Source organism: Micropterus dolomieu, linkage group LG13 (genome assembly GCF_021292245.1).
Source record: "Micropterus dolomieu isolate WLL.071019.BEF.003 ecotype Adirondacks linkage group LG13, ASM2129224v1, whole genome shotgun sequence".
NCBI classification, from domain to species: Eukaryota; Metazoa; Chordata; class Actinopteri; order Centrarchiformes; family Centrarchidae; genus Micropterus; species Micropterus dolomieu.
The window spans coordinates 24,088,962-24,102,288 of record NC_060162.1 but is presented as its reverse complement, the minus strand read 5'-3'; the positions used below and the strand labels follow the sequence as shown (position 1 = coordinate 24,102,288).

Genomic DNA, 13,327 nt, shown 5'->3' with positions numbered 1-13,327 from the left:
TATCACAAAGTGCTTCACAGAGCAGAAGACATAATTACATCTAAATAGCTCAAGCCCATAAAACATTTTAAGCTTTCAGGTCAGTGTGAGTGTAATTTTGAGTGTAAATCGCTGATACACAAACACAGTTATGTCTCCCTCTGGCCTTAACTAACCATTGTGTACTTTGCTGATGGTTGCAGCTCTTCTGCGTTGGCGCCTACAGTAATTCATCTTCCGCTCTGTGCTCTCTGATGTGAATAATTTGCGTATAAATGTTTAATTTCTCTGAGCGTTGCCATCACCGCAGGCAGTTTGACATTTCCTGTCTGTTTGTTATCGTAGACCCCAGGACTTCACTTTAAAAGACAATATGAGCCGCTGCGATTAGCTTTAAGTTTCGATCGATGCAAGTGCAGATGGAAGCCCAGAGACGCTAATTTAACATCTCACCTCTTTGAGATAACATTATTACCATAACTGATTTCTTTGACATTGCCCTTCTCGTGTGTTTTTCAGTGTGTGCGCGTGCTTCGTAATATATCTCACAAAATAACACTCCTATCCCCTCAGCGTTACATCTACACACACAAACCTTTCCTGGATGTCTGTAGCTCACCTGTCTGTGGATGCCTGTCCCGTGTCCTCTGTGTTTTCTGTCCATCTGTGTCTTCTGTCTATCTTTTAGGAGTTATACTGTCTACTCCTCCCCCGCCCGACGAATCTTGAGGTACAGGTGACCAGATGGAACAAACTTAACTAACCCATAAAGCCCCATGTAAATAAATCATAGAAACAGAACCCATATGCAATGCCTTCACACATGATAGATGGAAATAAGGACACATCAAAGGTTGTGTTTTTGATTATTTCCTCTGCTAAAGAGAACCTCATGTTCCTCAAAAAATCTCATTTCACTCATTAGTTTGATCTCTTACCAAATCTTCCCCATTCAGGAATCATCTTGTTGTTTGCCTTAAAGAGGATAGCCCATAGCATGTTTTTCATGTTTGCGCCATTTACACATGACGTGAGTCAAACAGAATTTGAAAATGTATTTATTTTTGCCAGATGAGTGACATATCAGACAAATCAAATTTTTGACAGCTGCTGGGAAGCCAACATAATAAAAAGACATGTTGTCGTTCAAAACTGGTTTACATTAGGAGTTAAACAAGAGTAACAGAACTACATGTATGTTTGACATAGTGGATCAGATTGACAATCACAAAAGCATTGCACTATTTACTGTGCTTTCCATCGTCCCATTATATGATATTTTATGCACAGGGGCTTTCCTATTGTTTATTGTTAGTTGGGAATATGGATAAAACGGCTCTTTGTGGCAACATTGTGGCAAAGTTTCAAATTAAATATATTTCACAGTTTTGTGTTTAAGTCTCACATTAGCAGCAGTTGAACTTTAGAATCTATTACTGTTCTCCATCTCATACAGTGAAATAGATTCAGAAAAGGATCTCTTTGTGGTCAGTATGGACAGGAGGAACAATAACAGCAATCGGACATTTTTTCAGTGCACATACAAAAGTGAACCTAAGTCTCATATCTGATAGATGCACCATGCAGAAACTCAACTAAACTTTTCAATAGATTTTTACAACAAGCGGGTGTCTTAGTGGGCAACACCAGAATTGTGATCTAACCGTATATTGTGAAATCAAGCCTGGAATATTTTCCTCTTGAGGAATGTCTGGGATTGATAAATTAGATGCTGTCGTTTTAAAGACCTACCTCTGATATCTCTTAACTTACATGTGCACAGCTTTACATTTGTTACATTAAATCAAATATAGAAAGAAAGTTCAGTTATGTAAATCTTTCATTTCGGCTAAACAAGGTTTTTTTTGACTATATGAAACAGATTTTAGGCAGTTATGCGCATCTGTTTTACGCCGGGCCACACAGCCTGTGTGTGTGTTGTGGTACGTCTTGCGTTTCATTTCCCAACTAACTGGTTAGAGCAGCCACACAGCCTGCGCTGTGACAATGGTGTGGTGATAGTCTTATGGACATCACACCAGCAACATTACACCTTTCGCTACAGTTTGAATATCTGAATAACATCTGAATATGTCAGACATGAAAAACCTCCTGTATCTGTTCCAGATTAAAAGCACTCTAGCATTGCTGTGGACACAATTACTTCATTTGTTAACGAGGTTTTTATTGTGTATTGTATTTATCAAAGGCAAACTCAATTTAGAAAGCTGGCAGTAGCACCTCCGCAGCAGCAACACTGTCTGTGTGCGAGATGCAGCAGTTCAGCGAGGGAGCCATCACGCTCGGGTAGAGGTGGTCAGCATGGCCCTAGTGTCAGTCCATAAAAAGTATGCTTTGAGTCAGTTCTTAGTCATTTGAACAGTTCAAAGGAGGAAGCCTTGAAAATCAATGCATGAAAACACTGCTTTTCCTCAACAAAACAGTAGTAAGTCATTCAGAGAAGAAAAACTTACCACATTACTACAGATATTTTGCACCACGCGCCTGGTAGTTGGTGCAGGTTAAATCAATTAAAAACATGCTAATAAAACTACCTCACCCAGGCAAACCCTAACAACTCTGTAGAGACAGTATGCATTTTGATCACCACTGGTGAAAAGTTGCCAGAAGTGTGACTGAATTTTTTTTAAAAGCTTTTATTAAAACCACGTGGGAAGACTTTAAGGTTCAGGGCTCAAAATAAGGTCATGATCTGGTCAGTCATGACAACAGAATGTAAAGGTGCTCAGCATTAGACAAACTACCGTCTTAGCTGGGAAATGAAAAATAATCATATTTTGCAGTGGATATCTAAGCTACTTCTCCATATAACACTCAAGCATGGTAAGTGAAAGCTTGACCATGGTGAACATTTGTGCTGATGCATCCATAGACCACCTTGTGCCTGGATCTTTATTACTTACTTACGGGCTTGAAGACTAGAATTAAATAAATATATTATATTATATATTTGCAGAGGATGGTGTGACTATGGATGAAATTGTGGATGATGATGTTCAACCAAAGCCCATGCAACAAAACTACTCATGAAGTACAGAAAAACATGACACATGAACATTTTCATATGATCTTGTCCTGTGGGTTTGATTTCTGTGTGCAGTAAGGAGCAGCAGCGGTCAGCAAAGGCCATGTCAGTGTGGGAGCAGAGGACCAACCAGCTGAGGAAACACAACATGAGGGCGAGCACCGAGGCTTTGTTCAACGAGCTGGACCCCGAGGAGCGCCTCCGGATTTCCTCCGCCCTCCACCTGCATCCTGACATGAAAACCCACCTGGACCGGCCACTCGTGGTGGAAGCCAGGGACGGCGACAAACCCAGCAAGCCCACTGATGGGGGAAAAGAGGAGGCAGCAGATCCACAGCAGGATGGGTTGGGAGACTTTCACACGCACTCTAGAAGGAATCACAGGCACCGCGACAAGAACGGGGAGAGCAGGGATGGAGGCAACGGCCGTGGAGGGAGGCACCACACCCATCACAGCCGGGGCAGGGATCACAACGGCGACGGTGCCCCGACAAAAGAGAGGAGAGGGGAGCGAAGCCACAGCCGCGATGGAGGGCAGGGACACAGGCACCACCACCAGGCCGGCTCCCCTGAGGAGGAGGCCAATGACGTACGAGGAGGAGGAGAAGAAAGGGGGCATCGCCACCATCACTCCCATCGTCCACTGAAAGAGGGGAACGGGATGATAGCAAATGGTGCACAGGGAGAGCGCAGGGGGAAGGGGGGAGGAGGAGGGGATATTAATGGAGAGAGGAAGGGACGCTGCTCTCGTATGGTCAGAGCTCAGTCTACACTGGATGGAGAGGACTCCAATAAGAACAAGAATGGGACCAAAGGTAACAGGTAAGACTGCAGACATTATATTATATACATCAAGATATACTGTATATTATATTGTTGGTGATATTAAATGTTTTTTCATAATTAATAACTTTACAGTGGCCTTACTGTAGACTGTTATCCTACATCACAATCCAAAAAAACAGAAGTGCACAATATAGCTGTTTTTATTTACAAGCTGGGTCTTGTTTTTTACTTTTGACATGTTGCGCACCAACTTTATTGCTGCTGTGTTGCCTGTAAAGCTCTGTCTAGCATTGTCATCATCTGTCCTGGCCACCACCTGTCTCTGCAATGAAACTGATGAGTTGAATATTGTCATATCTGGTTCAAATAACAGAAAAATCAATAGACTCAGGTTGTTAAAAAAAACAAAAACAAAAAAAAACAACTAGGCAATCTTGAGATGGAATTATAACAACGGCGACACCCGCCAACATGTTGACGTGAGTACTCAGTGGTCATCACTAAGTTATTACATGAGTACTCATGGGTCGGACCACACCCATCTTTGAACTTGGACTTCATTTTGACCTCATCTACACTACCTATAACTATAGTTTTGTGACTGTATCTGGTGTTCTTGTGATGCTGTTGCGTTGACAAAATCTGTCCTAAATCTGACTAAAAACTACTTCGGTGTTAGTTCCCACTACAGTAAGAGTCTCCTGCCATGATGACGCACACACAGACTCACAAGGTGAAAACAATACCAGCCACGCTGTCTCGGCTGGTAAATAATAGATAATGATGATAAAGACTATATATATGCAAATGTTTTCACCTGGTGGCCCTGCTATGAATAATAAGTGATAGGACAACAAAAGACAGAAACAGATAAGCACTTTTTTGCTATGATCTTAGTGATTGCCCCCCCTCCCCCCCAACAATCTCACAGTTTCAGTACTTTTTTTGCTAAAGCACAGTTCTGAATATGAATTTACAGGCATACTTTATGTAACATACTGTACTTCTGTATATTCTGAAATATCAGAATATGCACTGTGCCTTAATTATACAGGTCTTTGTCACTGGAAATGCTCTAATGTAGCATCTCAGTGTCAGCTCATAGTTTTTCTTCTCTCACTGTGATGCGTCAAAGCTATGGGTGAATGTGCTTGAGATGCACATCATTTCACTTTGGCTCTACAATAGACAATTCACAGTTAGAGACTACACTTTCTTTTCATCTCCTCATACTAAATAGTCAAGATGATTTCTTATTATTTGGAACAGAGAGCAGCAGGGTCCAAAATTGTCTTTTTGATCACTGCCCGCTGTATCTGTGAAAGAGACACATTGGATACTCAATTCCTCCTTATTGAGTAAATATAGGATTGAACAGTTTGCAAAAGAAATATCAGATTTTTTAGAATATGAATATTTTGAAAAATTATATTCACAACCTCAGGTCGTCAATGTCCAGAAAATGGAGACATTACTTAAATCATTAAACTTGCCAACCCTTACGACAGAACGATAAAGCACTAATCTCACAGGTAACAAAGAAGAAATTTACTCGGCTATAGCCAGATTGAAAGCTAAAAAATCTCCGGGGACAGATGGATTCACTTCTAAATGGCACAAAAGTCTGAAAGAGGCTCTGACACCTATTTTATTAACTGGGTTCTGACAAAAGGGGAAACTCCAGAAGCAATCATTTCAGTAAGGGAGGGAATGAAAAATGAGATACTACAGATAGCAAGAGACAGAAACTACAGACCAATAAGTTTGCTAAACTTCTATAACAAATTGTTAAATCAATAAAAGATCTTATCAGACATATAAATAAAATAAAAAATACAGGCTATGCTGATAAGTTTAGATGGAAAGTCCTATCTAATGTTAAAAAGAATTCGGGGTTTAACCAAGTAATCATTAAGACATTAGAAACCCCAATCAGCAGGTCATCAGCTGGACTGAAAATCAATGGCAAGCTCACTGATTACCAGTCGTGACAGTGTGGCTGGTATTGTTCATATGTCTGTCTGTCTGTGGACAGATTTTCAATGTAATCATGTCATAACGATGCACGATGCAGTCACAAAGCTTTACAGGTGTGTAGCTGAGATCGAAATGAAGGCAGATTTCAAAGATGGGTGTGGTCTTAACCATGAGCACTTATGTAATAATGTAGCAATGACTACTCATGGGTCAGAATGTTGTTGAACATGTTGGGATCTCTACTTCTCCTCAGTTAGAGGGAGACAGAGCGGCCCGTTAAGTCCACTTCTATTCGCAATTGTTACTGAACCAAAGTCACAATAGATTAGACAGAGCATCATTATTAAAGTGTTGGAGGAATAAGGGTCATACTCCAGCTATAAACTAAATGGGAAAAGGGGAAATTATAGCAGATATTAATAGATATGATTTAATTTCTTATCTGAATATCAGTTCACATATGGTAAAGATGAATATCCTACCAAGACTTGTATATTACTTCTAATCAGTAACTATTGAAAAAAGTATTTTTGGGGTGGCATAAAGTTATTTCTAGATTTATTTGGTGCTGGAAAAACAGACAAGAGTGAAATATAAAACTCTACAGGTACCAAAGGAGAGAGGTGTACTGGATTATTATAGAGCAGCTCAAATTCAGCCACTACTTTAGGTGTCTGGTGTAAACCCCACTATAGATCACTAATAGAAAGCTCAGTGGGGAAAGGACCACCGGTTAACAAATAGCTGGAGACCCTTCATTAAAACTAGCTCCCTAAAGATATGGAATTAAATCATTAATAAGCGCCGATTGAAGGGCTGGGCTGAAATCTTCAAATGGTTTCGCTATGACCTGTACATCATGCCCAGTAAATATGACACGAGGTTTAGAAGCTGGACTGGAAATTGTCTTAATGAGTATTGCTCACTTGGGGGGGGCTGGGGCTCAGGAGGAAGAGCAAGTCGTCCACTAATCAGAAGGTCGGCGGCTCGATCCCCAGCTCCTCCAGGCTGCGTGTTTCTGTTCCTGATGAGCAGTTTGCACCTTGCATGGCAGTCACTGCCATCAGTGTGTGGATGGGGTGAATGTGACATGTAGTGTGAAGCGCTTTGAGTGGTCAGAAGACTAGAAAGGCTCTTTATAAGTATTGTCCATTTAGGTACATATGAGCTTTCAGGACTGTAAGGGAATCAGGATTACAAATCACAACTTTTAATGGCAAGAAATTTCCAAAAGATGACACTTCACTGGGTAAAGAAATCCTTGATATTTTTCAAAAAGCCTATAAAGGTGCTACTTGCAAAAAATAACTATTTAAATTATTTTTTGCTCTTCAAAAGTTAAAAAGACACCATACTTGAAAATTAAAAGAAGATAGGATGCAGAGGGTAATTTCACACTAACACTGGACTAATGGAACAGGTTCTGCAGACAGCAATGGTTAATGACACGCTCTCCCTCCTGGAGAGAATTCATCGGGAAGAATGTGACTTCTTTCTTCTGTGCTCCAGCGCAAAAGACTAAATACTTTTGTCCCTAAAATCATGTATTTTGGTGTGATCTAGAAGCACTTCACTGTGCAAAGCAAGCTATATACTTGTTGAGGGTGTTGTTACTGGCATGCCAAAAGGCTTTGACCATACATACATACTAACCATAAATGACTGGAACAAATTGCCTTGGATTTTATAGTGCAGCAATATTCTTAGATTAAGGGCCTATCTTCCAATTTAAAATAATTTTCCTTTGTGTAGAACTATTACAGGTTGATATGAAAGTGTACATACCTATATGAATGTGTTTATGTGTGTGTAAGTAGGTGTATGCATGTGTATATCCAGTGTATCCAACAAAATTAATTCTCCATGAGATGTTTTTGGCTTAAATTTAATATTCTAAGACACAATGTAAGACATAGTAAGAATAATAGACTATTTGCATCAGTTTGCAGTTATTAATAAACACCACTAGTGTGTGTTTGGATACCAGCAACAACTCTTTCTAGTTTGTTGCCACATATAAGCTGTGGTCTGTTCCCCTGGACGACAGAGAATCTTTCTCATAGGGATCTCATTTGGCACAAAAAGCTTGAAGCACCCTGAGAGCAAAGTATAATGATGCCTGTGAAAAGATAAACATCTCTTTCCCCAGGGAGAGGCAGTCAGATGCGGACGAGGATGGCCTCGCCTCCAGTCCTCTGCAGCCAGTGTGGAGTAACCTGAGTCTTGGAGAAAAGCAAGAAGATGCTGACAACCAGAAAAACTCCACCAGGGCCAGCCAGGCCGGCCTCAACAGCAACGCCATACACATCCCTGTCACCATCACTGCCCCGCCTGGAGAAACCACCATCATACCCAGTGAGTACAGCACTGATGATCCAAATGTGTCAGAATAAGAACTCAAAAATAAATAAATAAATAAGCCTGAGGACTGTTAGAATATATAGCCATGCTAGCAGCTCTGTGAGGCTGTTTGGCACAGCAATGCTTTGAGTTGAATGCCAATGTCAGAATGCTAACATGCTCACAGTGACAATGCTAACATGCTAATGCTAAGCGGGTAAAACGCCATGGCTGTTTCTCAATACCAAGTTCAGACTTCTGTACTTTAAAGCTCGGACTTGGCAAGTTCGGCTCTGGAGTACAAACTTCCAGGAATGGGAGCACGCAGTCAGTCATTCAGCAATTGGAACAGCAGTGGACTTGATGATGGCCAGACCCGTTAGCCGGCGGGACCTCACATCTCCGAAAACGTCGTAGCAAATTTTTAAATCAGCTCTGTCTTGAGAAATCAGCCACATATTTATAGTTTAAACAACTATATTCCCACATAAAAAACTCTATATGTGACACAAGAACAGCAGTATTATAAGTTACAGTTCTGAGTTTTCTCGTCCGACATTTCCGCTTTTTGGCGGCGAAATGCATTCTGGAATATCTGGCGATCCGAAGTCCACACAAGTATAATAGTACAAAGTACAATACTTTGGCTGCAACTGATGACGTTTCACAAGTTCACAAGAACACAAGTACAGACAAGAATGCAGATTGAGAAATAGCCCATGTTTACCGTCTTACCTTAGCATGTTAGCATGCTAACATTTTCTAATTAACACTAAGCACACAGTACATCCAACAGTTGTTGATATTTCATTTCTGGACCAAAGAGGTGGACCAACCAACTGAGAGACTTTGCCATCCATAGAGGCATGCTGCTAGCATGGCTAACAATCAACTAACTATTTTTTTCCACAAGCTCATACTACTAGAAAAGAATAGAAATGAAACTATCTGCCCAGTTTTGAAGAAACCAAATGCTTCTAGTTCAGAAATACTGTACCAGTTTATGGTGACTATGTGACGCCTCTGCAACCACCATTTTATGAGAAATGTCTAATAAGCTGAGTTATTTATTATACGTTTTTATTCAAATCCACAGATAATGTTTGTGCTTCTTTGAGCTAAATGAGTCTATTTATTTTTCCACACCAGTAAACAATATCGACTCTGACAACTTCCTATTTGGCGAGGAGAAGAAAGATCTGGAGGAGGAGGAGGAGGCTAATGGGCCTCGGCAGATCCTTCCTTACAGCTCCATGTTTGTGTTCGGGCAAACAAACCCGTAAGTCATAATTGGGAGGTGACTGAGAGCTATTTTATACATTAAGTGTACTGCTTATTTCTTCAGTCCCATTTTTTACTTCATTAAAGCCTATATATTTGGGGTTGACCTAATGCACAAAAATCACTGTACAAAAATATGATTCCTAATTTGACATTGACAGGGAAGAAAAGATGACCTGCAATATTGAGTTTCAACATGTATATTAATCTGAAAATACCACTTGTTTAGGTGTAGGAGTCTGGAGCATTGTCAATGGGCAGCAGGCACGTTCTAGTAGTAGTTATCAGGATGTCAAATGTCCTCTACCAATGTCTGATACCAATGAGATCACATTCACTTACTTACACATACTCTACTATTTTCCCTTGATGGGTGAAAGATGGGTATTGAGAGGGATCTCCTGGATCAGGAGACGGGGGAAAGCTGCCGGAGCATCTGGTAGTACACAAGGCCTTGAACCATATTCAAACCCTCCATTTCAGAAGTTAACTGCCATCCTATTCTATTACTGAAATGAAAGCTGTGTCTGCTGTATCTCTCCTTTATGCTGATGATGTAATTATTTTGGCTTCAGTAGACAGTGACATCCAGTGCAGACTGGGGCGGTTTGTAGCTGAGGGTAAAAGCAGTTGGGAAGAGTGCCAGCACCTCAAATGTGAGGCCATGGTACTCTGCTGGAAAATTATGGCTCGGTATCCAGAGGCAATGAGAATCTCAAGATCTTATATGAGTGCAGATGCACAGGGATGCAGTCATTGTATCAGACTGTCTTGATGAAGAGGGAGCTGAGGCTGAAGATGAAGCTCTTGATTTACCAGTTGATTTATATTCCAAACACACATGTCATCGTGAACTCTTGGTCAGGTCTGAAATAATTAAATTACAGATACAAGCAGTGACCTTTTAAAAGACCTGTGATACAGTTCCTACCTTTGGTTATGTCAAATTATTAATCCCAGAACATGCAGAAAAAGTAACTTGTTAGTTAGCTTATTGAGTGTCTAACAGAGACTGACATATATCTACACAGTATATATATACTTAATGATTCCATAGAAAGAAATTGCGAGCGCAGATGACCCCGAGTCACGTGGTACCCCTGAGGCTGTCCACTTTTGAACAGTGTTTTGAAGACTGGGCTTGATGTCTATTATGGGAGGACGTCACCTGAATGTATGTATTGAGCTGTCATTACTCTACACTCTCTAATCTGTGTGTACTTCATATTTGTGTATGCGTGTGGTCATGCAGGGTGCGGCGGCTCTGTCACTACGTGGTCAACCTACGCTACTTTGAAATGTGCATCCTGATGGTCATTACCATGAGCAGCATCGCTCTGGCAGCCGAGGACCCCGTCCAAGCCAACGCACCGCGCAACAACGTGAGTCAGACTGACTTCTAGACTTCATAAATAAACATCTGGAAATACACAACAAACACACTGGTTGGCGGACACATTGTCACACAGACCAGCATTTGCATTAAAATATGTATGCCCACACAAGCACACGAGGATTCACAAACACGTCTCGTTTTGGCTGACCGGCTGATTCATTGTGACTGATTAAGTCCTTCCTAATAGGGCTTGACAGTTTGCCCATATTGAAGAATAAATGGTAGGACACACAAAAACAAGCTGTTTTTGAGTCATTTTTGGTCAAATGCTGTCAATCTGACTTGAGAATTAATTAATAAAATGACAAAAGTGCTGTGTATCCAGTATGGAAAATAATTCTGTAGTTTTTATATCCTTCATCCTTTATCCTTTATATCCTCGTTAGACCGTGTAAGGAATAGGGAGGTAATACAAGCACACAGACATGATTTGAGTTTTTGCATTTTGACATACGAGCACAACTAATTCACATTCTAGTCAGGGGCACAGAGGGAATCTGAGGTGATGTTGCGCGTGTCAGTTTGTGTGTTGTTTATTCATGTGTGTGTGTTGTTGTGTGGGTGTTCGGGCAATGTGTGTTGGTGCAGGGAAGTGCAAAGCCGACAGAGCTTGAGATCTCTGACAGGGCAGAGGAACATGTTGTGCATATCTGGTCCATTCACACACACACACACACACAGTTTTTGCACCCCTCCCCAAACTGAAAACATCTGTCACTGGATCTGTTGACGAGTCATCTCACAGGATAATTTCTTACACTCTGTGTTTGCAGGTTCTCAAATATCTGGATTATGTCTTTACTGGAGTCTTCACTTTTGAGATGGTGATAAAGGTGAGAAGGCTGTCTAAATGGAGGCTCGCTTTGATTTGAGCTCAAAACAGTTCAACAGGGTTTTGGTGATTTGTAGTTTAAAAAACCTCTAGGATTCTAGGTTGGCCTAAATGTGTTTGAAAATTAAAACTTTTTTTTACATGTTTAGGTTACATAAACTATGGTTTCAACAACAATTCAATGACTTTTTCATCTCATTAGGACTTCATATAGAGATATAGTTGTTTTCAACCACAATTTAGCTTGGCTTTATCTAGCTGTCTTTTGATCTGCAAATCATCAAATCTGTGTTTACTGGGAAGGCTAGCACACAGCAGAGAGCACTGGCATGCCACAGGCATTGCTAATTGGGTTTGAGTGATAACACTCTGTCCTATTTTCAAATACTTTGAATGAAAGCTCTGCATCACTGAAAAGGAATATTAAAACCAGAGGTCTTTTAAAGATTTCCTAAGAAGGAAGGAGATCAGAAAAGTTTCTAGAAGAGGCCTTAAAACAAAGAAACTGGTTGTATCTGTGCATGATCTCTATGATAAATTTTTTACTATTTATTCTGTGATTCAAGATGATTGACTTGGGACTGCTTCTCCACCCTGGCTCTTATTTCCGTGACTTGTGGAACATTCTGGACTTCATCGTGGTCAGCGGAGCTCTGGTAGCCTTTGCCTGCTCGTAAGTAACTTTTCCTTTATTCCTGCAGTGTTGCCGGTCACTTTCTCATCACAGCAGGGTTCTGAATATAATGTATTTCAAAGATTTCAAAGACAACAAGGTGAAACAACAGTTGTATTGTATTACAGTATTTTTAGCTGATGGTACCCTCTCTCCAGTATCCATCTCTGGAGCTGGCTGGCATCCTGACACACCGGGGCTATGTGTCCCTGCTCCTGTTTTTTGCTCTAACAAACAACTCCAATGTGTTCATCCAATTATTCCTCGCAAACTCGTAGGCTTTCGTACTGCCCGGGGTTATCTTGCTGACATGACTACGTCAAACCCATCTTTCATTGTTACATAAGCCAAACTGTGCATGGCTAATGGGCCATGCACAGTTTGGCTTATTGAAGTTTCAAGTCTTTTAGTTAAAAAGCTGTGTTTGTGCTAGAGCTACCTATTTTGTATTGTATTTTTTAAAAAAAAACAAGAAAAAACAGAAAGCATACGGGGAACTTTTCTCTGCCAGGTTCATTCTTTTTTATGTTAGTAAACCTTGCAAGGTATTATCAAGCTTATACGATGCCCACTCCAAAAGCTCCAGCAGCCATCTGTTTGAACTCCTCACAACTGTACCTTTGTGACTCCTCTCATGATTATTTTGAGCAGGAAAAACAGGCTATTTTCCCCGAAACGTACAATAATTACATCTTGAATACCTGCATTCATTATAAAGAGATGGTTTCTGCAGTTTAATATACCTCGCACACTGAGAGATTAAACTGACCTTATGCTTTTAACAGACACCTTCCAGTCAATCGGAAATAAATGTTAATCATAGAAACAGTACAAAGGGAGTTAATGAGCTCCTTGAAGCTTACTAACCTGCATCCTGGGTCTCTGGAGTAGGAAGGTGATTACAGATTGTTTCAACCAGCGCTGTCAGTCTATTTCACATGTTGTCCTAAAAGTTTGTCCGGACTTTGTCACCTGTGTATTTTTCTTTGTACTGCTTTCTGTCACTCTGATTTCCTC

At 40.7% G+C, this 13,327-nt stretch overlaps 1 protein-coding gene across 3 annotated transcripts in view; it reads left to right on the top strand.

The window, feature by feature from the left end:
• The window catches only part of cacna1bb (calcium channel, voltage-dependent, N type, alpha 1B subunit, b), an 83,450-nt gene that overhangs the window by 17,210 nt on the left and 52,913 nt on the right, over positions 1-13,327 (top strand). For all 3 annotated transcript variants that reach the window (XM_046066301.1, XM_046066302.1, XM_046066303.1), the window contains 7 exons: positions 668-709; positions 3,101-3,847; positions 7,938-8,143; positions 9,278-9,407; positions 10,662-10,791; positions 11,579-11,638; positions 12,204-12,310. In XM_046066301.1, the coding sequence (XP_045922257.1) occupies positions 668-709; positions 3,101-3,847; positions 7,938-8,143; positions 9,278-9,407; positions 10,662-10,791; positions 11,579-11,638; positions 12,204-12,310 (1,422 nt within the window). The remainder of the gene's footprint in view (positions 1-667; positions 710-3,100; positions 3,848-7,937; positions 8,144-9,277; positions 9,408-10,661; positions 10,792-11,578; positions 11,639-12,203; positions 12,311-13,327) is intronic.